General features: G+C 45.0%; 1 protein-coding gene across 1 annotated transcript in view; it reads left to right on the top strand.

Moving 5' to 3' along the window:
- SKAP1 (src kinase associated phosphoprotein 1) overlaps positions 1 to 26,487 on the top strand; it is a 281,368-nt gene that overhangs the window by 238,113 nt on the left and 16,768 nt on the right. The window contains exons 8-11 of the mRNA XM_059380247.1: positions 1,007 to 1,070; positions 3,142 to 3,333; positions 11,472 to 11,522; positions 20,162 to 20,262. Of these exons, the coding sequence (XP_059236230.1) occupies positions 1,007 to 1,070; positions 3,142 to 3,333; positions 11,472 to 11,522; positions 20,162 to 20,262 (408 nt within the window). The remainder of the gene's footprint in view (positions 1 to 1,006; positions 1,071 to 3,141; positions 3,334 to 11,471; positions 11,523 to 20,161; positions 20,263 to 26,487) is intronic.

Genomic DNA, 26,487 nt, shown 5'->3' with positions numbered 1-26,487 from the left:
CCCGATGCGGGACTCGATCCCAGGACCCCGAGATCATGACCTGAGCCGAAGGCAGTGGCTTAACCCACTGAGCCACCCAGGCGCCCCTCCACCAACTCTTTTAAAATCTAACCAAGGGGCGCCTGGGTGGCTCAGTGGGTTAAAGCCTCTGCTTTTGGCTCAGGTCATGATTCCGGGGTCCTGGGATCAAGCCCCACATCGGGCTCTCTGGCCAACAGAGAGCCTGCTTCGTCCTCTCTCTCTGCCTGCCTCTCTGTCTACTCGTGATCTCTGTCTGTCAAATAAATAAATAAATAATCCGACCAAAACAGTATTACTTGCACCAGCTTCTCTGGCTTTGCTCCAGGCAACAGAAGGTGCTCTTGTGTTCTCTCAGCCCCTGGCTCTTCCCAAATGCACCTATTTCACAGGTTCCCATCTCAAGTGTGTATCTTTTCTCCATCACTGATACATTGTTCTTTAAAGTCAAGACTTTGGGTTTGCTTTTTTTTTTCTGTAAACGTTTCTCCAAAAAATGCCTGATGAGTGCGTGGATAATCAACTGAATGCATGTGAACGTGAACGTCTGGACTCAGAGCAGTCCGCGCTGGGTGTACAGAATGACTGACGAGAACTATCACTTCGAGTACGATTTTGATTCTTGTTTTCTAAATATTAAGCAGACAGAATCCTCAGCTTTCAACCTGACTCTGCAGCTTGATGCCCAAGGCTCTTCTCTTTAAACCCACTTGTAGGCTGGGTGCCTGGGTGGCTCAGTGGGTTAAGCCGCTGCCTTCCGCTCGGGTCCTGGGATCACGACCCCAGGGTCCTGGGATCGAGTCCCGCATCGGGCTGCTCAGCAGGGAGCCTGCTTCCCCGCCTCTCTCTGCCTGTCTCTCTGCCTACTTGTGATCTCTGCCTGTCAAATAAATAAATAAAATCTTTAAAAAAAAAAACTACTTGTAGGATTCATGGAAACTTTGTGAATTCATGAAGGTGATAAATTAATTCACTAATTTTTCTCTAGTTTACAGCTGCCAATCCAGCCGAAGCCAGGGACTGGGTGGATCAAATCAGTTTCTTGTTAAAGGGTAAGTATCCTTATTACCGAAACAACACTTGCATAGATTTGCAGTTGAAGTTATACTGTGTAAATATAATCCCAAACTTCAATTGTATTTTGTATTGTATTTGTTCTCCCTCCTACCATCCCTTGTAACACAAATAGTACCATGTATGAATCAGAAGATAGAGAAACCATCAACCTACAGAAGACCTCTGTAGTATTCGTAATCACTAGAAAAGGAGCTTCTGAAAACTAGCTCAGCTCAATTTGGTGTCTCCCAAACCCTTATGTTCTGGAAAGGAAATCCATTATATCAAATGTGAAGTCACCTACGTGCAGTTTAGGCCCCGAATCTTCTTGTTTGAAACTCAGCAGGAAGTATCAAGGTGGCCTTCATCAAGCAAACTCTTCTTTCCCAAACCACAGTAAAATGTCCCTTGCTTTGGGATGGGAAGAGTCCTGCCTGAAGATGTTGAATGACCGCTCCTAGAGTACCCTCTGCTGGCCAGCCAGTAGGCACAGCAGTGACAGTGGCCCGGAAAGACTCATCTGGGAGTGGCCTGCAGGTAGAAGCAGCCAACCTGAGTCTGTCACTTGGCATCAGATAACCCATGCTAGACCATCATGGAAGGACCCTGCTGCTGTAGATAGACAGAAGCGCCAATGCTGCACCCAGCCCAAGACCCAGGGAGAAGCACACCAGCCTAAAAACACCAAGCCTTTTCGTCTCTGGTTTTTTTTTTTTATTCTGCTATAAGGTTTTATTGTAGATAAAAAGAAGGAAGCACCAGAGCTTTAATTACAAGAATTGCCTATTTTGCTCAGTTTATGCCTTTGCTATCACAAAAACAAACTATTGCATCTACCAAGAGCGTCACGTATAATAGACTGGAACTAAGCAAACAGGAACATTGATGGCAAGACTACAGGGTACACTCTCATCTAGGTGCCGTGGATTTATGCGTGTAATATACCCCTAAGTGTGTAAACCTCAATAAAACTCAAAGCAGCTTTATTGAGCTGTACCCTGTGGTACTTTCAGAATCCCACATTGAAGAAATTATTCATTCCATTTTATTTTAAAACAAACAAAATAATAACATATGGTTTAAGCCACAAATGTGTCTTTGATCCCTTCCTCATACGAGGTGGCACCAGAATTCCAATGAAGATTGTTGCAAAATCTTTATTAAATGCCTAATCAAGCCAAACAGTTTTATTGTGTTTTGAAATGAACATCAAATGTCTCTCCATCCATGCCTCCCCCAGAGGACCCCAATGGCACTCGCCCATCCTGCGGAGGCCCCTTGCAGGGTTTCAGAGAGGCTTCTGTACTAGACGTCTGAGAGCAAACCTTCCCAGCTCCCCATTAAAATAAAAAACCAATCTCCCTCTCCTGCCCTGTGCTCCCTAGTGCTAGAATGGCTCAACATCCTCTCCACCATGACCCACTTTGAGGTCCGCCAGACTGCATGGTTGCAAAAGGACATGGTAACCACACACCTCGGCCGTTCCATGTGGTCTCGCATGACCGTTAAATTTTTCTGAATCTCACTTTCTCTTCCTGGTCCACTCTTGACCATTTTTCTCTTTACAAACAAACTTGTCCAACATTCTGCAGTGAGACTATGCGAGGGACGAGCTTCTGACAACTCGGCTACCCTCCGGGAGCCACCATCACTCCCTGGGCTCTGTGCAGCCTGGGGAGCCACAGGCCATCCCTCGCCCTTCCTCTACGTAGCAAACAGTGCACTGCGCACTGGCATCTCCTCTTCTGGACTTATCCTTGTCCCTTTGCCTCATGTGCTCGTTCGCACCCTCCTACTTTGCTGAGCTGCTTCATCCTGATCAAGTTTTATTGCAAGGAAGGATTTATGTTGATGGTTTAAACCTGACACAGTGCTAGTCTGGCCTTTTCTGTAAATTTCCTGGCACCAAGGCTCACATTAGAAATAACAGCACTTAACCTAGCGTTTCATTTTCTTTTGACATATTTTATTCTCATCCCTCCTCCTCCTTCTCCCTCTTTCCTTCCCTGCCTTATTCTTTCCTTTTTTCTCCTCATGTTGATACATTTCTCATCTCTACCCTGGCAGATCTGAGCTCCTTTACCATTCCGTGTGAAGAGGAGGAGGAAGAGGAGGAAGAGGAAGAGACGTATGATGATATTGATGGTTTCGATGCCCCAAATTCTGGTTCCCAGTGCAGACCTGTCATCTTGCCTGGGAGTGCAGGGCTAAAAGAGCCCACAAAGGAGAGAGAAGAAGATATTTATGAAGTCTTACCAGGTGAGGAATGTTATCTTCTGATTATCTTCTATTAGTTTCAGAAATCCTTGACCTGGTGGAAGAATGTAAGTTTAAAACCTCGAGAGGAAGCCAGATCTCTGAAGAAGAGAACACGGGGAAACTTACATGGGGGTTCTGAAATTCCCAGTACAAAAGTTCTCCCTTGCTCTGGGAGCAAGATGAAGTGATCAGAGCGTGTCTTTCACCTTTGTCATATGAAGTAACTTATTATCTATATTGACAAAGTGGAAGAGTCAAGGCTACTCATGTTGGCCTTCACAGGTTTACTCTGGATCTCAAGGTGGGTCATCAGAACTCTCCAGTTTCAACTTCTTTTCTGTGTAAATGTGAGAGTGATATAAAGTCGCCTCAAATGATGAAGGTTGTGAAAAGCCTAAAGGAATACAAATAGGTGCTGAGAAACCTTGTCAGTAACCCAAGACCCTGACAGAGCACAATTCCTCAGTACCCAGTTCAGACGTGCCACAAATGTCATCGCCTCTGTCACACATGCGCCCGTTTCCTCTGCCCGCCATTACAGCAGGCCCATGTACAGATTTCCCTTCCTCCAGGGGCTTGATAACTGGCAGCTCAAAAAAATGTAGAGTCATCACTGCCTCCGCATAGCCCCTTCTTGCGGGAACAACAGCAGCTGTTGAACGGCGCAGAGCACAGTGGGGGTCAGACTGTGGAAAACCGAAGCCTGAGCCTTTTAATTGGGAGGTAGTTAGACCACAGGAACGCTGAATCTTCAAGTCCATTCAGAAAGATCGCTCCTGTGGAAATCTGCCAGGAGTTCAGTGCTCTGCTGAGAAATTCGAGTTAAGCCAGAATTTATAGCAATTTAAACCTGGATCCCAGATGAACTTAGGAACTAAGGTGAACCTAACATTCAGGCCCCTAAAGACAGGACTGGCTGCTTAAAAGCCGGGTCAGTGAGCAACTTGCATTTCAAGGCTTTTTAAGATGAGGGTCCAACCCTGTCATTGCTGCAGTTGTCTTTCCCTTTGGGGGGAGAGGTGGAGGGGGAGAGCCACATCATTGCTTCCTAAGCCAAGGAGCCAGGCTGCCGGCCCCCTGTCTCCTTCTTGCTGAGGACCTCGCCCACCTCCCCACACACCCGGGAGAGCCTGCTTCTTCTCCTAGCACTCCCAGCCTCTGCCAGTCCCAACTTCCCGAGCCTTTTTGTTGTGTTTTATTATGCAAATGATATCTTGGTTGAGGTCGAGCCATTTCTTGTGTCTGAAGTTAAAAAAAAAATGATAATTTCCTCAGCAAGTCATCGTCGTTAATGAAGTTTTACAAAAACAGATACAACCAAAGGAAAATAAAATTTCACAGGTGATAAATTTTTCCAATTTCCCTGGCAGAATTCGATAGGATTGTTAAATTAAGAGTGAAGGTGTCTGTTAGAAAGCAACGAGCAGTGATGGGTAATTTTATAGAGTGGAAAATTGAATCAAATTGCTACATTAAAACACAGCTCCTCTGAGAATCTTCCCTTTCACAGTCTGCTCCATTGCAACAGCAGGGTGCAGAAATGGATCTAATTCACAACACTCCCTAAAAGGAGATGTACTCCCCAACTTGGCCAGAATCTTCTTAGGGAGCTCACATTCCACTCAGTCCCATCTAAGGGGGATGGGGGGAGATATCCGAGCGACACTCCACTTTGGGTTACAGCTGTGAAAGAGCGCTCTGGGAAAGCCTCACTGAACCACTCAGCCCTCTGGGGAGCAAAGAAGGGCCTTTCCATGCGCCAGGTTTAGTTCTTGGAGGAACCAGAGAGGAGGGGGCTGTTGCTCAGAGCCAAGAGCAAAGGAGCCTCAGGAAATAAGATGAGTTTGAGACCATCACCTTACCCCAGATGATGGGTCAGAATGCAGGATTGGGTTCTCAACGACCATCTTTCCTTTGCTCCCTCAACTCCTACCTTCGGCCATCCCGGGACGGCCAAAGGTCCCAGGACATGCTTCCGAACTTCGCACCAGTTCAGATTATCCGAGTGGACTCTGAAGGCATGGACACCGACCTGCTTTCCCGAGGAAAGCCACTTCACCTATACTCACAGCAGCTGTCCCCTGAAAGTGGGGAAGGCCATACTGCAGGAGAGCAGGAGTCTCTTTTTTTAGGCTAAGGAACCTGCAGCTAACTAGCTTATATGTTTCCAAAGGACAGTGCTGCTCCCTGCGAACATGTTCTTTCCTGAAAAGAACCACCTATCCATCACAGTTTTGAGAGACAGCATTGGAGCTGGGTTGTATTGGCATTTAATGATGATAAGAATATTTCAGCCCCGAGTCTCCATTCTCCAGCTTCCCAGCGATGCCACCCAGCTTCTGGAATCTTCTGTTCACTATACATGTGCCACAGTACCAGCCCTGGAGGAACCGAAAGGGAATGTGAGGGCAGCTGACATTGCCTACCTCTGCTGCTGTCTCACCAGATCTCCCGAGCAGCAGCACAGGTCCTGCAGATGAAAGTGCTGGCCCTGAGTCAGAACGGACCTGCTCGGCCATCTGCTAGCTGTGAGACCTTGAGCAAGTGATTTGCCCTCTGTGTGTGTCTGATTTTTTTTCCCACCTGTCCAATGGGGATAACAGTAGTTCTTGTCGTAGAGGGATGGTGTGAGAAGCCTAGAACTGGAGTGTGTAAAGCACTTAGAACAGATACTCTGGCATACAATGAGTACTCAATAAATGCAGGCTGTTAGTAATTTGGTGGTGTTTAAATAGGAAGCGTTACCTCCTTGAAAAATTGAGGGATGGCTAGTTCCCCGCCTCCACCAACCAAACCTGAGACAGTCCAGTTGGACATTTCCAGCTCTATGTATGCAGCAGGTAAAATTGAAAATCCTGAGCAGATGGAACGTGGAGCGCACCTTCTGCTCAAGGCCGTGTTTACTGCAAGGACAGGTGCTGGGTGGAGGGATGGCCAACAGTAACGTTGAATTGTGCTAACACTGCATACCCATCAAAAGTCAAATGACTTGGGGTTTCAACACTTGTTTCATTAAAACAGGTAAATGTGCTTTGCAGAGAATACTTAGCCCTGATGGTTCCGCTACTCCTTCCTCTTTGGACTGGGGTCTACACAAGCTTCATGGTCTCTTTGGGAAGGCCATGTAAGTGAGATCTCCCTTCCAGAATAGAATATCACTGGTCTTCCTGGTACCCAGAAAAGTGCTTGTAACACATACCAAGTCAATACAAAAATGTTTTTTCCAGTCAAAATAATGTATGGGTCATCAAATTAAATGCACTACTTCCCATTGATCATGGGATAATTAGCACTTGCTACATGGCTGGCACTGTCCTTCCCATGAGGGAAAACCAGAGCGCTCGAGGTTTTCAGCCAAGACCACAAAAATGTTAGTCCTGGGTAATATGGTTTCAAGGTTGGTATCCGGTGGGATTTCTGAACAACCGTGTTGAGCATATGGGGGCCCTTGATTTTTAAGATCTCATTTGCAGTAGATTAAACTATAGGGAACTACCACAAAGAAATGCCAAGGCAATCTGCGGAAGATGGGAGGCTTTCCTGAGCTCTCTCTCACCCCTCCCTGGAAATTATTTTATAGGCTAGCACAGGCCCAGTTTTGTGATTCAGTATTCCATAAAAGGACAACTTTTATCAGGTTTCACTTTGTCTGGGGCCTCAAAGCTGGAATCCAGCAAGGCGCCTGAGACCATTAAGGCTTTAACTGGGGCCTTGTCGCAGCTGCAGTGACAACCGGATCTGGCTGTGTCCTCCGGAGACATTTTGGGAGAGCAAACGGGAAGCGAGACAATGAGTTCTCCCCAGGAATTTCTGTGCGCATTCCGTTGCTGCCCACACTGCCCCGGAGGCTTATTACAGACCCAGAAACCAGATTGCCTTATAATAAAGCATATAACGGGGTGGTGGTTTTTGTTTTTGTTTTTTAAATTTGAGTCAAATGGAAACAAGCATTCTGTGGAATTGTTTCCCCCCCTTAACTGTTGCCCAGACCCACAGGAAGAAGAAATGACGAGAGTAGGTCCAAGGAAAGAAAAATACAGACACCAAAAACACAAAAGTTGATGAAGAAAGGGATTTTCAGTTTCACGGAAAAGCAACCCGAGCTTCCTGGCTCTTTCTGTCTCATTCCCACGCACCCTGGGCCCCGGCCACAAGGTGCTGTTTGGCCAGCGCCAGAGCCAGAATCGTGCTGGGGCTTTTTTCACCCAGAACCTCCTCCCTGAGCTCGGCCCGTGAAACCCTACGCCTTCCGCTCAATCCTGGCTCCTGAGTGACGCCCTCCCAGACACGAGCTCCGTTCCAGCCCTTCCAACGGTGACTTGCATTCAGGCCTTTCTCCTCCCATTAGTAGGTGCTCAATTATTATTTGTGAAATGAAATTCAGCGCATTCCAAGTGTTGCGGTTAGCACAAATTGGATTTAATATCGTGTACGTCAAGGCCCATGCCACAGAGAGAGGATGCAAATATTCTGAGGCAACAGTTGAGATTAAAAACTACACAACAGAGGATTAAGTGTGTTATTAGCATCTTGCTCGTATTTTCCGCGTTGTCTGAAGAGGGGCTGTAGGCTCCACAGATTTATGGCGTATCTGCGCCTGCTGTGGAGCGCCTTCCGTTTCCGCTTTCCCGCGTGCGGTCTCCTACTCCGAGTCTATCTGCATTTCTGTTGCATCTGTCACCAGAGCACCTTGACATCTGGTTGCACGTTGATACATGTGGCTTTTTTTTTTTTTTTTTTTAAAGCTTCTGTCACCTTGCTTTGTTTGGGGGAAGTGATTTCCCTCTTTCGGATCCAGTCATTTTTTCCAGCGTTGTTCTCAGTCCAGCCGATGCCAGAGATGTCATGGGAAGCTGGCTCCTCTCCGTGTTTCCGCCATGGAGTCAGTGTCCTGTTCCTTTCAGCCTCTCATTAGTGTCCCTGACATTGTGCCAAGAGTGTTGATTGAAATCAACTCTCTGGATACTGAGGCTCATTTGTGATGCCCCGTGGTTCTCTCACATGTTCGCACAGCTCACAGAATCTTCCTCAACTGTTTTCCCAGTTGAGATGAGATATTTGGGAATCAAGTAGAGCATTTAATGTAATAAGTGGACAGTAATCTTTAGAGGTTAATTTGTTTAAAACCTATGTAAGGTTGGGGTCCCCTATGCCCTGTTAGGAGCGAGGACCATTATAATCTATTACTGTTTAAAGTTGAGCTAGCACATAAATTTTAATTCTCTCTTAAATGAAGATGTATTCCAGGAGGTGTAATGCTAAAATGCCTAATAATATTCTTATAAAGAAGTTCAACAAGCTCTTTAGCCTAAAGAAAAAAAATGTTTTTCAAAATAATCTCTTTAAATTGGAAGGTTCATTTCACAGATGAAAAAAGGAAGAGAGAGAGAGAGAGAAATCTAGCTGTTTAACCCGCCCTCTTTCTTGAGCAAAGAGACATTTCTTTCTGTTGTCACGTGATTGGTTTTCTCGACTTTGGAGTTTGAAAGATGCCAGTTTGATCTCATCGAAGGATCCGAGGTAGAGCGTCTGCCTCTCTGTATTGTGCTCTCTGCCGCTGGGAAGGTGCCGAGAGCCGCTGCCTTTCCCACCAGCTTGGAGAGCAGTGCCTTCATACTCTCCATGGTACCTCCGTACTCACACTTTCAAAGGCACAGCACCCAGCCTCTCGCACCCGTAGCTAGGCTTCTTGACTTGAGCCCACTTTCAGCCACCCGGGAAGGTCAACGTCAGGAAGAACAGATGTGGGCATTAGAGCTTCCCTCTTCACATCCATCACGGAAGAGCTCAGTAATGGTGGTGAATGATATATAAGACCTATGGCCAGTGTTCTGCTTTCCTTCTAGGTGACTCCACAGGCGCAGTGGTAATCAGAGTATCTGGTCTGGAATTGAACAGCATAGAACAGATTTTTATTTTTCCCATTTTTGTACCATGCCTAAATTAAGTGCTGTTGCCTGAAAGGATAAAGGAATCAAGTTTAGTTTTTATTTTTATCATTGCAAATACATTTACATTCTCCTATTTTACAAATGCAAAGAGCAGGCAAGCCACTTTCAATAATTTATTTTAAAATCAATGCTAATGAGGTTATGTCTCGTCAGTGGCCGAGTTTTACAATAAAGTCTGATTTATTTAGAAAAGATCTTTGGTGTAGTTTCCCATCTAATGGTGGTGGGAAGGAGGTGGAGTCGCAGGCACAGTGACCCTCCAACTTCGGATCCAATTTGTAATTCACAGCGGAGATCTGACCCAATTTACATTGATTAGAATTGGGAGGAAGAGACATCTGTGCACAGACAGCAGAGGTAGAATAAACCGTCTCTGCAAAAGTGCCTAAGCACAGGAAATTGTTGGTCTTTGTGACTGAGTTGTTTGGTATCAGCAGAAGCGATGCTCCCTGTCCAAATTATTGGGTATCTCTAAAACCGAGGCCATACCAACTCTTCTTTTAGTGTTTTCAATCCTGTGAAATCCGTCCCATGTCAAAAAGGAGAAGCATCAGGACAGAGCAAGGAAGAAGTGGGCAAGTAACAGGAAGACAATGTGCAAAGAATGGTGTTTAACGTGATTTATTTCAGCAAGTCTATTTCCGATATTTGATTTCACTCCTCCATTATCTCACATCTTTATTCCTCATGGTGGGGGGTGGGGAGCACTACAGGTGGTAAGTAGGAACTGCTGTGCTGTGAGGCCATACATGAAGGTAAGAAGAGTTGAGATCTTTCCCCACAGACTCTTGTAAGGCAAATATATATTAGATATATGATTTTTTTAAAATCTGGGTGACATATGACTCATTTCCCCAGAATATCAATCCCTTAATTTTTATTTTTGCAGGAAAATTATATCATTTTGTATGTGAAATCGATTAACAAAGTGTTAATGTTCTATAGTGCTCTAACATATGGTTGTGCTGTTTCTTCTTACTTATGAGCTCAGAGTTTACTTCCTCCATGCTGACATACCAGAATTCATATTCCTTTATAAAACTTACATTTAAAAAAAAAAAAGGAACTGTCCCTAGGATATCTCCTCAAAAGTTTCATTTAGTGTCATAACGATGGGGAAATAAGCCAAGTGAGTGCCCCAAGACCCAGGAAGAGAAAGTAAATGTGGACCAAAAAACACTTAAGTATTCAATCCTCAGAATGTTGCTTATTATACCCCATTTATTGTGTATGTGGGGGAACGGGATGCACAGAAATTATGAAAAGTAGAACAACAACTATGTGTTTTTCTCATCTTACTCCACATATAAAATGGCTTTTGATTCATATAAAATGGCTATGATTCTGGTACTCACGCTTTCTTTATAAAGGCTCAATTCTGACGTTATCCTGTAGTATGAAGTCTGAGATGAAACATGTTAATGAGGGTAAGAAACGGGCCAATCATGTTGTGACTTTGACCATCTAAACACTCGATTGGAGTTAGACAATAGCACTGACTTAGAACCCATTGTGTGCCTGCAGCAATTAATTAAAAGACCATTCCAACTGCCTTCAGGAGCTTACACTCTAATGAACAAGGCCGCCTGAATCACAACAGTAAAAAGATAACTACAACCCTCAAGTACTAGGAACATAAAATTACCTACATGACCAGCTTCTGCTACAGCTGAACAAAACTTGATACATTAAGGACTAATTAATCATGGAGGGTTTAAACACATGCTTAGACACACACACACACACACACACACACGTATACACCATAACTCTGGATGCTTACATAGACACAGTACATTTAGAAGAGAATTCTAGAAGGAAAGGAGAAATAGAGCTTGAAAGAAAGGATCACGATTCTAGGAATAGGTGCCTCAGTAAATGATCCAGTGGACTGAAAACTCCACAAGGGCAGGGACCTTGCCAGGCTTGTCCATTGTTGCATCTCCAGTTGCTAGTGTAGCGTCTTGAAGATAGTAAACGCTTGAAAACATTTATGAGTGAATGAATGGGGAGGGAAGCAGAGGGCCCATTTGAAGATGTGAGATGATTTAAGGAAAAAAAAAAAAAAAAGAACAATTATTGCCTTGAAAAGAGCATGATGAGCTCTGAGAAAAAAGACCCACCAGTATAAAGAACATGAGACCAGCAACCACTAATCGCTAATGCTGATCATGTTTATCCCCTCAGAGGAAGAGCGTGACCTAGAAGAGGATGAGAACGGCACTCCACGTAAAGGAGGTAAGAGAGCTTCCCCAAATATACAGGCACTGGGTAGGATGTTCCGGCTTCTGACTAGAGATGGCACCTTTCTTCAGACTACAAACATTACCGGGCTCACTAATTAAGAGGCTGCTGGTGTGTTGACCCCGAAAGCCCCAGAGAAGATGACGGGATAGGGAAATATCTCAACCTTCAAAGCAGCCACTCACCTTAATTAATGTTCCCAGAACCGCTAAGATTTATCCTAGAGAGGGTAGGAAACCAAACCAGATATTTATTTTTTCCTATCAGTATTTCCTAAATCAGTACAGTGAAAATAGAATTGCCTCATCTCTAAGAGATCAGAGGATTGAGAATGGAAAGAATGGAAATGTCTCCTCTCCGAGAGGCCCGGAGATTGCAAGTTCAGAGGGGAATGGAAATGTGTCAGATCTGAAAAGTGAACGTGGGGTGAAGGATAGAACTGCTCTGTGATGCTGACTTCTGATGGCCTGGTTTGATTCCAGGCACATTTGGAAATGAATATGTAACAGGTTTGTTGAATACAAGATTGCATCTTATTCATCCCAGACTGTTAGCCATGCTTCAGGCAGTTAGTGAACCTATCCTTTTCTAAGGTCAGATGCCCCTCCAAAGCCTCTTTAAGTGGACCAAGGACCTATTCCATCCTTGTCGGTGAAGGAATATGAATTGCATGGACCACCTCAAGGACATTCATCCCATCAGCAGAGCCTAAACTGTGGCTGATATAAATACTAGCTGATTTTTTTTCTTAGAGATTCTATGAAAGTCTTAAGCCTAGGAGTTCATCCCAACCCTCCCTCCCTGGTCCCTCCCCATTCCCTTGGCCCTTCCTTTTCCCATTCTCCTCCTCTTCCCATCTTTTGCTGTTTCTTCTCTCTCTTCGACCTCAGCATGTCCCCCTACCCCTAAGGTTTGTGCTCTGTGGGAGGCGAATATCTAAGAGCTTTAGTGAAGGACCTAACTTCTTCAGTGCCCAACTCCTTCCAGGGAGAAGAGGCATCATCAGAAGTCAGGTGCCGTAGCAGGAGAAAAAGAAAGAAAGAACTGGCACGAGTATTTTTCCAGGATTAGCATAGCTACCACCTCGTAACAATGAGCCCATATAATGAAGTCCATCCTGAAACATATTTCTGCTGTTTCCTACTCGCTGTGCAGAATTGCAACAGCAAATCTGTTTTCTGACCAAACTATGTCCCAACCAACTTCCATCACCAGTGCAGGAAAGAAACACTTCATATGAACAGCTTGAGTGGGGTAACTATAAACTTCCTGTGGCCAGCTTTATAGTAAATTCCATTCCGGAAGCAGCAGTCTCTGGCAAGGGTCTAAAATTCAGTTTCAGACTCCTCCCTCATCACATTTCTTCTTTCAGTTTCTTTCTAAGGTTCTATCTTGGGTGGGGGGAGGGTGGGGAGGGGAGATTTAATTCTTAAATGTTCCAACAGCTCTATTTCAAGTAAGTTAAAAAAAAAAAAAAAACCAACAACAACAACAAAAAAAACCACCTTTTGTTCCTTATGTTTCCTGCCGCCAGAATAGGTGTTAAAGTGTGATGAGCTCTAAATATGTTTCTATGGTTTATACTTCCCACCAGTTATAATGATTGGTGACTTAGTGATTAAAAAACAGAGGACTTTTTGCTCTCTCTGCAGAATCTGAGGCAGGAATTTTTATTATTTGTGTTTACTTATTTATTTATTGAATTTATACAGTTCCTTTTCTCCAAAGGAGCTATAGAAATGGCAACAAATATGGAGCACCCAAATGTCATCACTTAGCTTTATAACTATAAAATAGACAGGTCCAAGGAAAGGGTAGGCAGGCCCTTGAAGGCATATAAAAGGGAACTCTAGGACAATGTGCTTTCTTATGGAACAGACAAACTACACAAGTTTGGTTCACTTCGTTTTATTCTCAAGTGTCACGTGTCTTTGGCAGGGTTTGGGGTGGGGGGAGTGAGGGGGCAGGAATATTCTCCTAGAAGATACTATGGCTAGCATATTTAAGATTTTATTTATTTATTTATTTTTTTTAAAGATTTTATTTATTTATTTGACAGATGGAGATCACAAGCAGGCAGAGAAGCAGGCAGAGAGAGAGGAGGAAGCAGGCTCACTGCTGAGCAGAGAGCCCGATGCGGGGCTCGATCCCAGGACCCTGGGACCATGACCTGAGCCGAAGGCGGGGGCTTTAACCCACAGAGCCACCCAGGCGCCCGCCAAGATTTTATTTATTTTTTTGACAGACAGAGATCACAAGTAGGCAGAGAGGCAGGCAGAGAGAGAGGGAGGGGGAGGCAGGCTCCCCGAGGGGCAGAGAGCTCGATACGGACCCTGGGATCATGACTGCCTTTAAAATCCACATACTGATCTCCAGAACTCTTCCAGGGATCTTGTTCCCAGAAATGCTATGATATCCCATGATAGAATTACTAACATTTCTAAAGCCCAGCTAGATCTTACCAGAAGGCGGTGGGGAGGAATTCAGTTTATCCTCATTGGGTGTTAATGACCCTGTAAGATGTAATTTCTTTTATTTTATTCTGTTACCTAGAAAATCTATCAGAGCCTTGTAGTATTGATTGTTCAATCCATAGCGAGCTCACTTTACAGCGTGACTGTTAGTAACAGGGTTATTTTAATGAGTGACTCTTCAACACCTCACATCCCCACTAAATTGCAGCCCATCAGCCTAACAGTCTAACACTAAGAGTCTTCCGTGATGAGAGCTTATCTCCCTTCCCTGTCACGAGAGGGCAACGTCCAGGTAACCGAAAGGAACACCCGTTCCGTGCTGTTTGTATGAAAACTCCCGGCCACTGGCTCAGGTCGGCCGTGTCGAATAAAAAGCGGGGCTGGAGGCACAGCTCATCCGTAGACACCCCAAATATCTGACCAGGGAAGATCTCCGAACTGGTTGTTTTCACTCTAAAACCGTGGGCAAACTCCACCAAAAAGGAGCGGAGAAGCGGTAATTTCTGCAGGACAGAAATGTGGGCACCGATGACTCCCTCCACCGAGGCTCCTCTCCATGGGTCAGCGCACACACCAGTGCAGCAATTCCATGAAAGAAACAGGGACACACAGAGGTTTTTGCAGCTCTTGCTTTTTGAAACCTGCTTCCCAAGACCAAACAGGAGGTGAGCATCCACCAGCTATAATTCTGGCCCCATTTTGGCTCCGCTCCTTCGGCAGAGCAGAGGAGACCGAGATCAGGATCTGTGAGTGTTCTCCAGGTCAGGATCGTACTTAAAACCTTCAGGACCATAGGGGCACCTGGGTGGCTTAAGGCTCTGCCTTTGGCTCAGGTCATGGTCTCAGGGTCCTGGAATCGAGCCCCGGATCGGGCTCTCTGCTCAGGGGGAGCCTGCTTCGCCCTCTCTGTCTGCCTGCCTCTCTGCCTACTTGTGATCTCTGTCTATCAAATAAATAAATAAAAATCTTTAAAAAAAAAAAAAAAACAAACTTAAGGACCATGGAGATTTCAAAACTCAAAATTAAAGTGGAGTTTGGTGAATTTCGTTTCGGTTGTTGTTGTTGTTGTTAAGATTTTATTTATTTATTTATTTATTTGACAGAGAGAAAGAGATCACAAGTAGGCAGACAGGCAGGCAGAGGGGGTGGGGGAAGCAGGCTCCCTGCTGAGCAGAGAGCCCAACGAGGGGCTTGATCCCAGGCCCCTGAGACCATGACCTGAGCCGAAGGCAGAGGCTCAACCCACTGAGCCACCCAGGCGCCCCTTGTTGCTTTTTTTTTGGTTTGTTTTTAAAGATTTTATTTATTTATTTATTTATTTATTTGAGAGAGTGTGCATGAGCGTGGGGAAGGGGCAGAGGGAGAAGGAGAAACAGACTCCTCGATGAGCAGGGAGCCCCACTCAGGACTCGATTCCAGGACCCTGAGATCATACACCCGAGCTGAAGACAGACACAACTAACTGAGCCACCCAGACGTCCTGGCAAGTTTCTTTATGCCTTTTGTTCTGAAATAGTAAGCTATCAGGCTGGGTCTGTCTTGATAGACTGAACATGGTGGACTTCTCCGGCCTGGCCAAGTCCCTTCCAGTGGGTCACTGCCATGGCCTTCTGTGTCCACTTCTCACCTATCCATGGTCTAGCAAGGACTGGCTTTCTCCATCTTCTCATTCTGTCTCTCTTTTTCATAATCTGTTAAGTAGTTGCTCCCATAACTGGGCCTCATTAGCACAGCCCTTTCGCTCATCAAGTAAATGTAAACAACATGCTGACCTGCCTTTGAGCCTCTTTTCCTTGGTCATAACTTGAATTCCGGAGCTACACAGCATCTCCCCAGCAAAAATCCAAGGTGACATACGAAGGCTGGAAGGAACCCAGTCAAGTTCTGTTGGCCCCAAGGAGGAAGACAGGCAGAAAGGTGTCCTGGTCCTTTTTACCTTAGAACTCTCCACGTCATGGAGGCTCATTTTCAAATTATGACCCTGTCAACAGTAGTACAACCTGGCCTTCGTTACAGGAGAAGTGACTCTTACTGGTTATAAAGAACTTGCTGGGGACACCTGGGTGGCTCAGTTGGTTAAGCAGCTGCCTTCGGCTCAGGTCATGATTCCAGCGTCATGGGATCTAGTCCTACAACGGGCTCCTTGCTCCGCAGGGAGCCTGCTTCTCCCTCTGACTCTGCCTTCCACTCTGTCTGCCTGTGCTTGCTCTCACTCTCTCTCTGACAAATAAATAAATAAAATCTTAAAAAAAAAAAAAAAAAAAAGAACTTGCTGTGCAATGGTAAATGCTTTGCAATAAATACCTAGAGAAGAGAGAAAAACAATGTATTTTTAAACTTAGACTGTTGCTATTCTTCCTATGACATTTTGTTTGCTGGGAGCTTGGCTTCTCTTATATGAGATAAAGAAAATAAGATGTTGCCCCCCCCCCTTTTTTTTCCTCTAGAAAAAGTCCTCCTCAGCTCTGCTAGCAATTTAAATGCAGTGATCATACCATTAGCTTCTCTATCATTGTAATTGTTGTTAATTGTTATAACTGTTTTAGTTATTAGTGGTGTCATTATTGCTCTAGGTCCTCTGTCTGTTTTATGCTGAATATATTAGTGCTTTGCTTTTGAATTACCAGGCTTTATTTAGTGCAAAGTTACGGTTTTTTTTGGAGAGACATTGAGAAATGCTGGCATTAAGCTTTATTCTTTTGTTTTTCATTCCAAATGGACAGACTGGAAAAAAAAATAATTAGATGGAATAATGTCCTCAAAATGAGAATGAGGATGCTTTGAATTAATTAAATGGTCAGAATGCTGCACGATGTCTGATCTCAGACTGCTGCTAGAGTCGTGTAGACCTAAAGGAACCTCCATCCAGTCCACAGAGGAAATACTCTCTCGGGCTCCCAATTCCTCACTGGTCTAAGGACATCAGTCTCCTCGGGCATTCCCTTGTTTATAGAGTGACCTGGGCAAATTTACGGAGAAGCAGAACTGCCCCTGCAAACTTCCAGAACTTCAAGCTCTTCCAGAGACAAAAGATCAGGAATGAAGCCCTCTTCCACCTTACCTTGTGCCCCCTCCCCCTTCACGATCTTTAAATAACACCGGATCTTAGTCAGGTGTTTATAACACCACCAAAGTTTCCGGGAAGCCTTCCATGAAGTTAGCTTCCCTGTTCTACACAGGAGGTTCTCAACCTCCTCTTTGAAGACGTACCACGGTCTCGTAGATAAGTAAATATCGTCACGGCTCTGTTTCCCAGTGCCTCCCCCCACTGGACGGGAACCCGGAGAGCAGAGACCGTCTGTGGCCAAGGTGGAATTCCCAGCCTCCCGCACGGTCCCAGGCACTTAGTAAGCACTGTGGACATGTCCGCTGGCTGCTGAGGAGTGAATGTAGAGAAGTGTGCACGTACACACATAAATGCAAGTCACACCTATGTACAACAGGGAGTCTGCAATACCGGGTCCCATCTGGTCCAGCTAAGACGGTCCTCCTCACTGATTTCCCTGGTACGCGAATGCCTGTGTCTGGACAGCGAGTCTCCAGGTTTAACCCTTCGTTCTGCTTATTTTTTCAAAGCTGTGCTTTCTAGTTCTAGCTCTGACAGTTCTGGGTCTTGGGCTCGGTAAACGAACAGCCAGATTCCTGAGCTCTATTTTCTTCTAGCCTTTAGCTTTTGAAGAACCAGAGGCATTTTCTGCAATTTTTCCTGGAAGGCTCTTGTTTTCTTCCTAGCGTCTTACTTTCCCTATGCTCTATATTGCTTTTAGAATAGGTCTGTTTCCAAGTATTCTCCTCCGGTGTCTTATATGCCCAATATCAAGTCACTTTTTACATATATACCTGAAAAGTACTCATAATCTTAGGAGCATTTCCAGGCAAAAGGGGACTGGTAGCCCACAGTGACCATCTGCTAAACCAGACAAAGCCAAGACAATGTTGCTTAGTCTTCTTACCATTCAGAAATATCAAGTTGTGTTTTAAAAGTCTAGTTTTATAAAATTATTTTCTCTATAATATGTAAATGTGTAAGGACTATTGACATCAATATATTTTTCATTTCTGGGATGCCTGGGTGCCTCACTCAGTTAAGCATCTGTGTTCAGCTCAGGTCATGATCCCAGGTTCCTGGGATCCAACCCCTCGTTGGCCTCCTTGCTCAGCGGGGAGTCTGCTTCTCCCTCTGTCTGTTGCTCCCCCTGCTTGTGCTTTCTCTCTCTCGCTCTCTCTCAAATAAATAAATAAATAACATCTTTAAAATATATGTATATATAGAGACACCTGGGTGGCTCAGTCAGTTAAGCGTCTGCTTTCAGCTCAGGTTATGATCCCAGGTCCTGGGTTCAAGTCCAGCACTGGGCTCCTTGCCTGCTCCCCCTGCCTGTGCTCTCTCTGACAAATAAATAAATAAAATCTTTAAATATACATATATACTTTTCATATATATATTATATTTTTTTCATTTCTAATTTTGTCAAAATCTTCATGTGATTAATCAACTCCATTATGACTAAAAATACATTAATATATCCTCTGGGAAAGCTATTTTCACTCTTCAGGGACTGATATTTCCCTATTATTTCAGGCCCTGGTGTCCCCCCAAATACATGCCTTGCCTTTCCAATAGTTAGCATTTTTCTCCCAATGTATTTTTCTTCCGAATACATCCTTAACTCTGTGGTTTCCAGCATGGTTGTCTTGTTTGCTGCCCTCTGTTGTTTATTGCATATACAAACAATTATCTTCGTGAAAGAAAACACGCCTCATTTCTATATGGTTAACATGTTTACTTCTCTTTGCAACATCTAAGTCTTGATTAAATGGATCTGTCCCTCCTTGATTTTTGTGCACTTTAAGATTCCTACTAAAGTTCTTTTCTCCTGTGCCTTTTTTATTTGAATCGCTGATAGGTTAGGAACAAGTTTTTTAAAAAGCAAACATAGCAAGTGTGTCTGTCCACCCACACTGCCCACCTGCCTTCCCCTATCTATTCCCATCCTCGGTGACCAGCTCTATCACACCTCATGGGAGGGTCAAACAAATTAAAGGAAGGGTAAAAACTGGTACAAATACAGTCCCCCAAAGTCATTTGAATTTTCATTAGAACCCAGGACTCCTGACTCCCAACAACAAGAATCTCATCTTTGGTAGGTGCTTTGCTGACCGTTCTCACCCATTAGCATCCTAAGGGACAGGGGCACGGCCACATCATCCCCGGTCCAGTGGACATCCGCTCTCCTGCCATTCAGATCCCCAGATCCTCTCCCACTTTGCGCTCTAGTGTTTAACCTTTCCGGGTAGAAGATCAATACAGATTCTTCACTGCTAAGAATCGATGGCTGTCTTGTGGCATCACTGCCATCTAGTCTTGCTGAGAAGCCCAGTAAATCTCTCCAGCTGCTTTGAAAGCTTGGTTTGTCGTCTTCAGTTGCTCTCATTTTTAATGCAGATCACTTTGGTTTCTGTCCCCCTGGGGGCTTGCAGATAAATCTTGGCAGGCATGTTCAGGGTCTACAAATGAGATGCTGGAAAAGGGCCAGCCCACCCAGAATTTAGTTATAATGGATGAGACACCCCCCTTGGTTCCACTTAAAGACTGGGCTGTTCGTAACCGTATTTATTGCGGGATTACCTCACCTAGTACCTGAGTGGGAAGTGCCCAGGATGAAGTTCCTGTGTGACAGAAGACATCAACACGTGAGAGACTGTGATGCAGACACAGCTGGCTGACTCAGCCTCTCAGTAAACAAGCCGAAGTCGGAGACTTCCCTCATTTCTTCAAATGCATTTTGAAGAGAAACGCTGGATAGTTTAGATGCCCGGGATCAAGACTATCTATCAGGAAGTCTCTGTCCTGCTTACATACAAACCAAGTAAAAAATTACCTGCCTTTCTTTTATTAATAAATGAAGGTATTTATCATATTATTGAATAACGTCTGACTAAGGGTAATCTGTAAATATCCAATGTTAGTTAATGATCTCCTTTTCCCACAGTCCTTTGCTCACATTGAGTGTTGGGCTGTTTCTCCTCCCAACGCCCCCGAATCCTAGGTTTCCTAGGGACAATGTTAGAACCCTGGTTTCCACTTGCAGCAAAAATGTGGGCTCCATGGAAAAAGACAGAGTCCTTTTAACTTTGATTTCTCCTCTCTTTGACCAGTGGACTATACCAGTTATTACCAGGGCCTCTGGGATTGCCATGGTGACCAGCCAGACGAACTGTCCTTCCAAAGGGGTGACCTCATCCACATTCTGAGCAAGGTAAGGACATGGAGTGTGGGGCTTGGATCCAAAGTCAATTTTGGAGGGGCACCTGGGTGACTCAGTCCGTTAAGCATCTGACTTTTGATTTTAGCTCAGGTCATGACCTTAAGGTTGTGAGATTAAACCCGACATCGGGCTCCACATAGTGTGTGGAGCCTACTTAAGATTCTCTCTCTCCCTCTCTTCCTGCCCTCCCCCCAAAATTGATCTTTTCATTCTCAATGATGTAGTCACCATAAGAAAATTATTCCATGTCATACATTTCACTTGTGTGCTTTACATGGCTCCCTCCCACATAAAGTAAATTCCCATTGATTTATAATTGTTAGGGTAAAGTTTAATTGAAAATTCACATTGAGGAGCTAATTTTCAAATTTCAAAAGGCAATAAAGTAGATATAACACTAAAACCACACCAATCAATTTATCCTTTTTAGGATCTTGCAGTGCTTAAAAGGTCATTATTTGGTACATAATTTATGACTGTATAATTCTCTTGAAAACATTCTGGCTTGGTAAACCACCTTCTTATGTCATTCACAGATAAACAAAACCGTAATAGAATTAGGATGGGGGATAGTCAGTGCTAGTTAGCTCAGTTGGTTTGAGCAAGTGCTGATAAGGCCAAGATAGTGAATCCAACCCTGTAAGAGCCAACTAACTGTATTCTCTTCCTCAGCCATAAAGTTAATCCCTAACCCCAACTAACCATCTCACAAATAGTGTCATTGATTATAAAAGAATTGGGAAAAAAAATAAGAGGATAGATTATAGCAGATCTGTCACTAATGTGAAGATGATTCAGAACCCACAGACTACCATTGACGGGATCAGTGGTGTCATCCTTTGTAAAGAAAGAGTGTACATATTTTATATAGGGGGGCTAAGGAAACAGATTCTGTCCCTGAAGTAACTTACTAAAAAGATGTTTCTCTATGGGGTCAATCAATATCTACAAGCACATTTTTTGAAATTGGCACCATTTGCTCTTTAATTAATGAGTATGTGGATTCCATAAAGGCAATTTGAAAATCCATTGTGTTATTAACCCATCATTTGCCATTTATCTTTATTCTGTCTGTGCCAAGGGTTTGTCTCGATTCGAAAGATACCACAAGGTCCTTAGAAACAGATCAAAGCTGACTTAAGGCACCTTTCAGGGGTTGCAACAAGTCCCCTTGGAATGAGGACCAAATGCAGACCAAACCTTCTGCAAAAGAGTAGGAAGCCTTTAAGACCCGTTGCCTGAGATCACAGTCTTCTAGTGATTTCTTCCAGAGTCCTAATTCTGCTCCATCCTAGTGCCATTCTGGTGCAGCTCCAATACACCAAGAATAAATTGGAAGCAAAGAAGGGAGTGGACATTGGCCTGATTGGTATTTCAAATGCCCGAAAGCAAGGTTTGCCTTGTAATAGAATTTGTGTACATTACCACGCTGGCATTACAGGGGTAATAGAGTTATCCACTCAGGTGTGACCAGGCCTCTGTTTGCCCAGAGCCTGCAGGTGAACAAATTAACTGTTTACATTGTCTGAGGTGCCTGCAGCAGGAGGGGTGGGGGTGGGGGGGAGAACGGAGCCAGACTGTCTGCTGGCCTTCTCTTCGGTCATGATTATTTTGTTTGTTTTGCATGTCTTTTGCCTTTGTTAATGGCTTCTCACTGGGGGTTCCTTTCCTCCATTTAGAAGGGGCTGTGTGGTGACTTGCCCTGCAGTACAGAGCTATCGGCGGGGACCATGACTGTTGTATTTTTAAGAGATACCAAAGAACATGGAGAGGCTTCCTCACCTGTCTTTTTTAACCAATCCCCGCTTCTCCGCCTCCCGTACTGAAAGCTAATATATCAAAGTTTGATTCAGGGAGTAATATCTTGCTGTTGTGCTTCTGTCTGGTTTCGTTCTCCACCGTTTGGAAGGTCTTCAGTCTATTTTTATCCTTTGCCGGGTAGTAGCACATTTCTTCCCCCAAAAACTACAGCAGCTGCCTCCCTTCTGCACGCTGCGAATCCCTGCATGTCAGAGGAGGAAATGAGAAGCTGGAAGCTCAACAGGAGTTTCCCTCATAAAAGCTTCGTTCCAGTTAACGTTGGCTTGGGGAGCATTTCGGATTGGATTTACCTTTATTATATCACCTAACTCAATAACAGTCCTTGGACAGGAAGGAATCTTAAAAGGCCACCCAATCCATTCCCTCGCCTCGAAGAAGCACAAATGAAACAATTCAGACAGATAGAAAAAGGAGATGCCTCTACCATGAGCTGTTTGTCTGTTCCGACGTGCAGCAACTCCTAATCTCTGGAATTTTTTCTCACATGAATCCTAAATAATCCCGCTTTAGCCCCAACTGGCTTCCTTTGTTGCGGTCAGTTATACGCCGCAGCCTGCCTCTCACATGTGGAGGAAAAGAACTGACCCAAGTGGAGGTTAGTCCAGAAAAACGGTATCCAAAAATCCCATTTTACTTTTCTCTCTGGCTGGTAAAACCTTTGTCAGACAAGAAAGGCCCTCTGGGTTAGGAACCTGGAGAAGTCTATTTCCACCAATAGGAAATAGGTGGTTCACTGGGTGGTTCAGTGAGTTAAGTGTCCGCCTTTGGCTCAGGTCATGATCTTGGGGTCCTGGGATGGAGCCCCGCATTGGGCTCCATGCTTGGTGGAGAGTCTGCTTCTCCCTCTCCCTCTGCTCTTGTGCACGCTTTCTCTCTCACATATAGATAAATAAAATCTTTTATTTTTTTTTTAAGATTTTATTTATTTATTTGACAGAGAGAGAAATCACAAGTAGGCGGAGTGTCAGGCAGAGAGAGAGAAGCAGGCTCCCGCTGAGCAAAGAGCCCGATGCGGGGCTCGATCCCAGGACCCCAAGATCATGACCTGAGCCGAAGGCAGCGGCTTAATCCACTGAGCCACCCAGGCGCCCCAATAAAATCTTTTAAAAAAAGAATAAGAAGAAAAGAAATGCAAGGCAAGGTGCAACTGGGTGTGGCTCAGCTTACCTGGACAGCTTTACTTGTAAAATGAGGGAGTTGTGTTGGATAACCTCTAAGACCCCTTCCACCTCTAGCATTCCTGTTCTAAACATGATAAGATGAGTCACAAGTTCCAACCACAAAATTGCTAAAGAAATTCCACACAGGGCACCTGGGTGACTCAGTGGGTTAAGCCTCTGCCTTCGGCTCCGGTCATGATCTCAGGGTCCTGGATCAAGTCCCACATCGGGCCTGCTTCCTCCTCTCTCTCTCTCTCTCTGCCTGCCTCTCTCCTTAGGATCTCTCTCTGTCAAATAAATAAATAAATGCTTTAAAAAAAAAAGAAAAGAAAAGAAATTCCACACAAAAATGTGTTTAATTATTTATTCAGATTAAACTAATTTAAACATTTCAATTATAAGCTCTTGTTTTGGGCCCTCATAAATGCCTCTGATTTCCCCCTCTCTTTTTGTATGATAAAAGAAATATTGGAGGGGACCAGGTTAAGAACAGGGAATGGCCCCCAATGGGGAAGCTTGGTGGGGTCTGGGCTTTACTCTTGGGCTCCTGCCGCTCCCTGCTCTTTCTTAATGGTTGCTCCAATATGAGCCAACCTTGAATCCTAGAATCTTCAGGCCAGGAGAGTCTTTTAGGGCCTAGGGTCTTTGGGCAAGAATGATCCCAGAAAGAGAGCTTTTGTCTATTTTATTTTATTTTATTTTTTAGAGAGAACACAAATGGGGGGATAGGCTGAGAGGGTCAGGGGAGAGAGAATTCTAAGCAGGCTCCATGCCAGGTACAGAGCCCAACACAGGGCTCAGTCTCACGACTCAGAAAAACCAAGAGTCTGATACTTAACCAACTGAACCACCGAGGTGCCCCATTTGTCCTTTTTAAAATAAAACTTCCAGAGAGGATGATTGGCTGGGCCAGAAAGATACACCCCAAAGATAACCAAATACCCATCATCTGGCCTATCCTTAAGGAAGCAGGTCAGTAACAGATGAGTTACTTATGTGACCCTGAGCAAAGGCACTTAATCCTGCTAATCTCCCATTTTCTCATCTGTAAAAATTGGGCTAACTTCTATTCACTGGGGTTATGATGCTTGCACTAGAGAATTTGTGTAGAGAAGTGCCTGGCATCTAGGGAATGGTAACAATTATCATAGTCCTCTCTTTTCCACTAACAATAAAGTAAACTTCTGAGGTCAATGCTGTGTACATACTAGTTGTTCAGTCAATCATTGGTGAAGTGAGAGAGGAAAAAACAGGTAGCCTGTCCTGCCCAAAAACTCTTCACGAAGACACTCAAAACCACAAAATCGTCTCACTTGGAAATAGAAAACCATCCAGTGAAGAGGCCTACATGGAAATCCAGCTAGCCCTTCCTGGTCTGAGAGATTGTGTCCCTAACTGTAATGGATGGTTTTGTTCAGACTTCTCATTTGATGAGAAGCTGGAGCCGCGTATCCAGGCTCCAAAACGGTAACCAACGGGCGCCGTCAGCTGGACCCCTGCGAACCTCCCCTAACAAGGCCCTACATTCCTAGGCCCCATGCAGTTTCACGCCCACTTAATTCACCAGTTCCAATTTGGGCCTTAAAATATATTAAAGGGAGATTTTAATAACGAAGGAGATCTGCGCATCTAGCGGATGTTCCCACGTTCACTTTGGGCCCAGATATTTCTGAACAGCTCTTCCTGGTACAGGAACTGAGCCCTGCTCCCCCCCCCCACCCCGCCCCTGCAGGGACGCAGCTCAGGCCACAGCGGGGTGTTTAGCGCTCTTCAGTGGCTCCAGATTGCGGCGCCTGTGCAGGTCCCCTCATACGTAACCGATGGCTCCGGAGAGCCTGCCTCTCGTAAATTACTTCCCACGACGCCAGCGACCACCGCAGAATCCAAGTTTGAATAGAGCAGGAGGAAAGGTGTTTGAAAGGCCTGTTCACTCAGCTGCATTTTAATTTCCTTTTCAATCTTGTCCCAATTAATTTCACAGAATTAATCTCACAGAAGCAAACTCGGCAGCATCGAGGCTGCGGGTTTTAGTGTGGCGGTCGCTCTGCCTGAACATGAAATAGGAGCTAATATAAAAATCCATCTGCTGTGTTTGAAATACATGCCGGCTGCTGCTCAGTCCTGTCTGACATTCCAAACATCAACAGCGGGAAAAAGTGATTTGGGGGTTAGTGGCCATCAGTACTTGGCAGGGGTTCAACAACAGGTGTACTCCAAAAATCCATTCAGCCTGGGCACCAGGCATGACAGGACAGGTGCTGAGGCAGCCTCCGTGCGGGAGCGCCGGGCCCTGGCTCCATGGTCTTTGATCTGCGGACCGCGAGGCCCTTCTGTGGACCAGCAGCGAGGTGGGCATTTATTTTAAGTGGGAGAGAGGGAGGTGAGACAAGATGCCTCTATTTGGAGAAGATGAGTCGCAAGTTCCAACTTTCAGAGAAGAGACTCTCTTCCTGGCTCCAAGCTCTCTGACTAGGGAACCTCCTTCCTAAGTAATAAAGGCGTCCGTTCTACTATGTGAGAGAACTTAAATAAATGGCTGTTTAAAAATTAAGCCTCCTGTTCCAGAAGTAATTCACGGTGGCAACATGAGCTGTCCAGCAGATAGGGGCAAATTAGAGAGAGGAAGAAAAACTCTTTCTCAGTTGACGAGAAAGCAGAAGAGGTCCCTGCATGAGGTCTTCTGTTAAGGGCAAACTGAGTCAGCAAGCCACATCTCTTGGACTTATGTTGTGTACCTCATGAGTCGGCCTTGGGCTCCTCCAAGATTTGACCTGCCACTTGCGCCCATGGAGGTCAGGCTGGGACCAATCAGCTGGGCACCACAGAAGGTTTCTACTTAGTCGGTGGCTTAGCTGGGGTGGGAGGATGTTCCCGTGGACCAAACTCACAGCATTTTGGTTGTCTTCTCCGCGGGTGCAGTTAACATGGGAACAGAGAGACTTGCAGGCAAAGTCAAGTTTAACTTCAAACACATGATGCCGTCAGACGCTTTGGGCCCTTTCAGGATGAGTATAGACTGACTTTGTCACCCTGAGTGACATTCAGCTTCCAGCATGGTTAAAACTACTTAAAATTAGCCTGCACCCTAGCTGCACACCCAACTCCTTGTTACCTGAAGGCCGCAGGTCTGTTCCCAGCACCTGTTGTCGTGGGGTTTTTAAGGCCCCCTGCTCTCCACCTCCTCCCTCAAAAGACAACTTAAAGAATGTAGACCTTTCCCCTCCCTTGACCCCGT

Source organism: Mustela nigripes, chromosome 16 (genome assembly GCF_022355385.1).
Source record: "Mustela nigripes isolate SB6536 chromosome 16, MUSNIG.SB6536, whole genome shotgun sequence".
Lineage (NCBI taxonomy): Eukaryota > Metazoa > Chordata > Mammalia > Carnivora > Mustelidae > Mustela > Mustela nigripes.
This window is presented reverse-complemented; position numbering and strand designations above follow the sequence as displayed.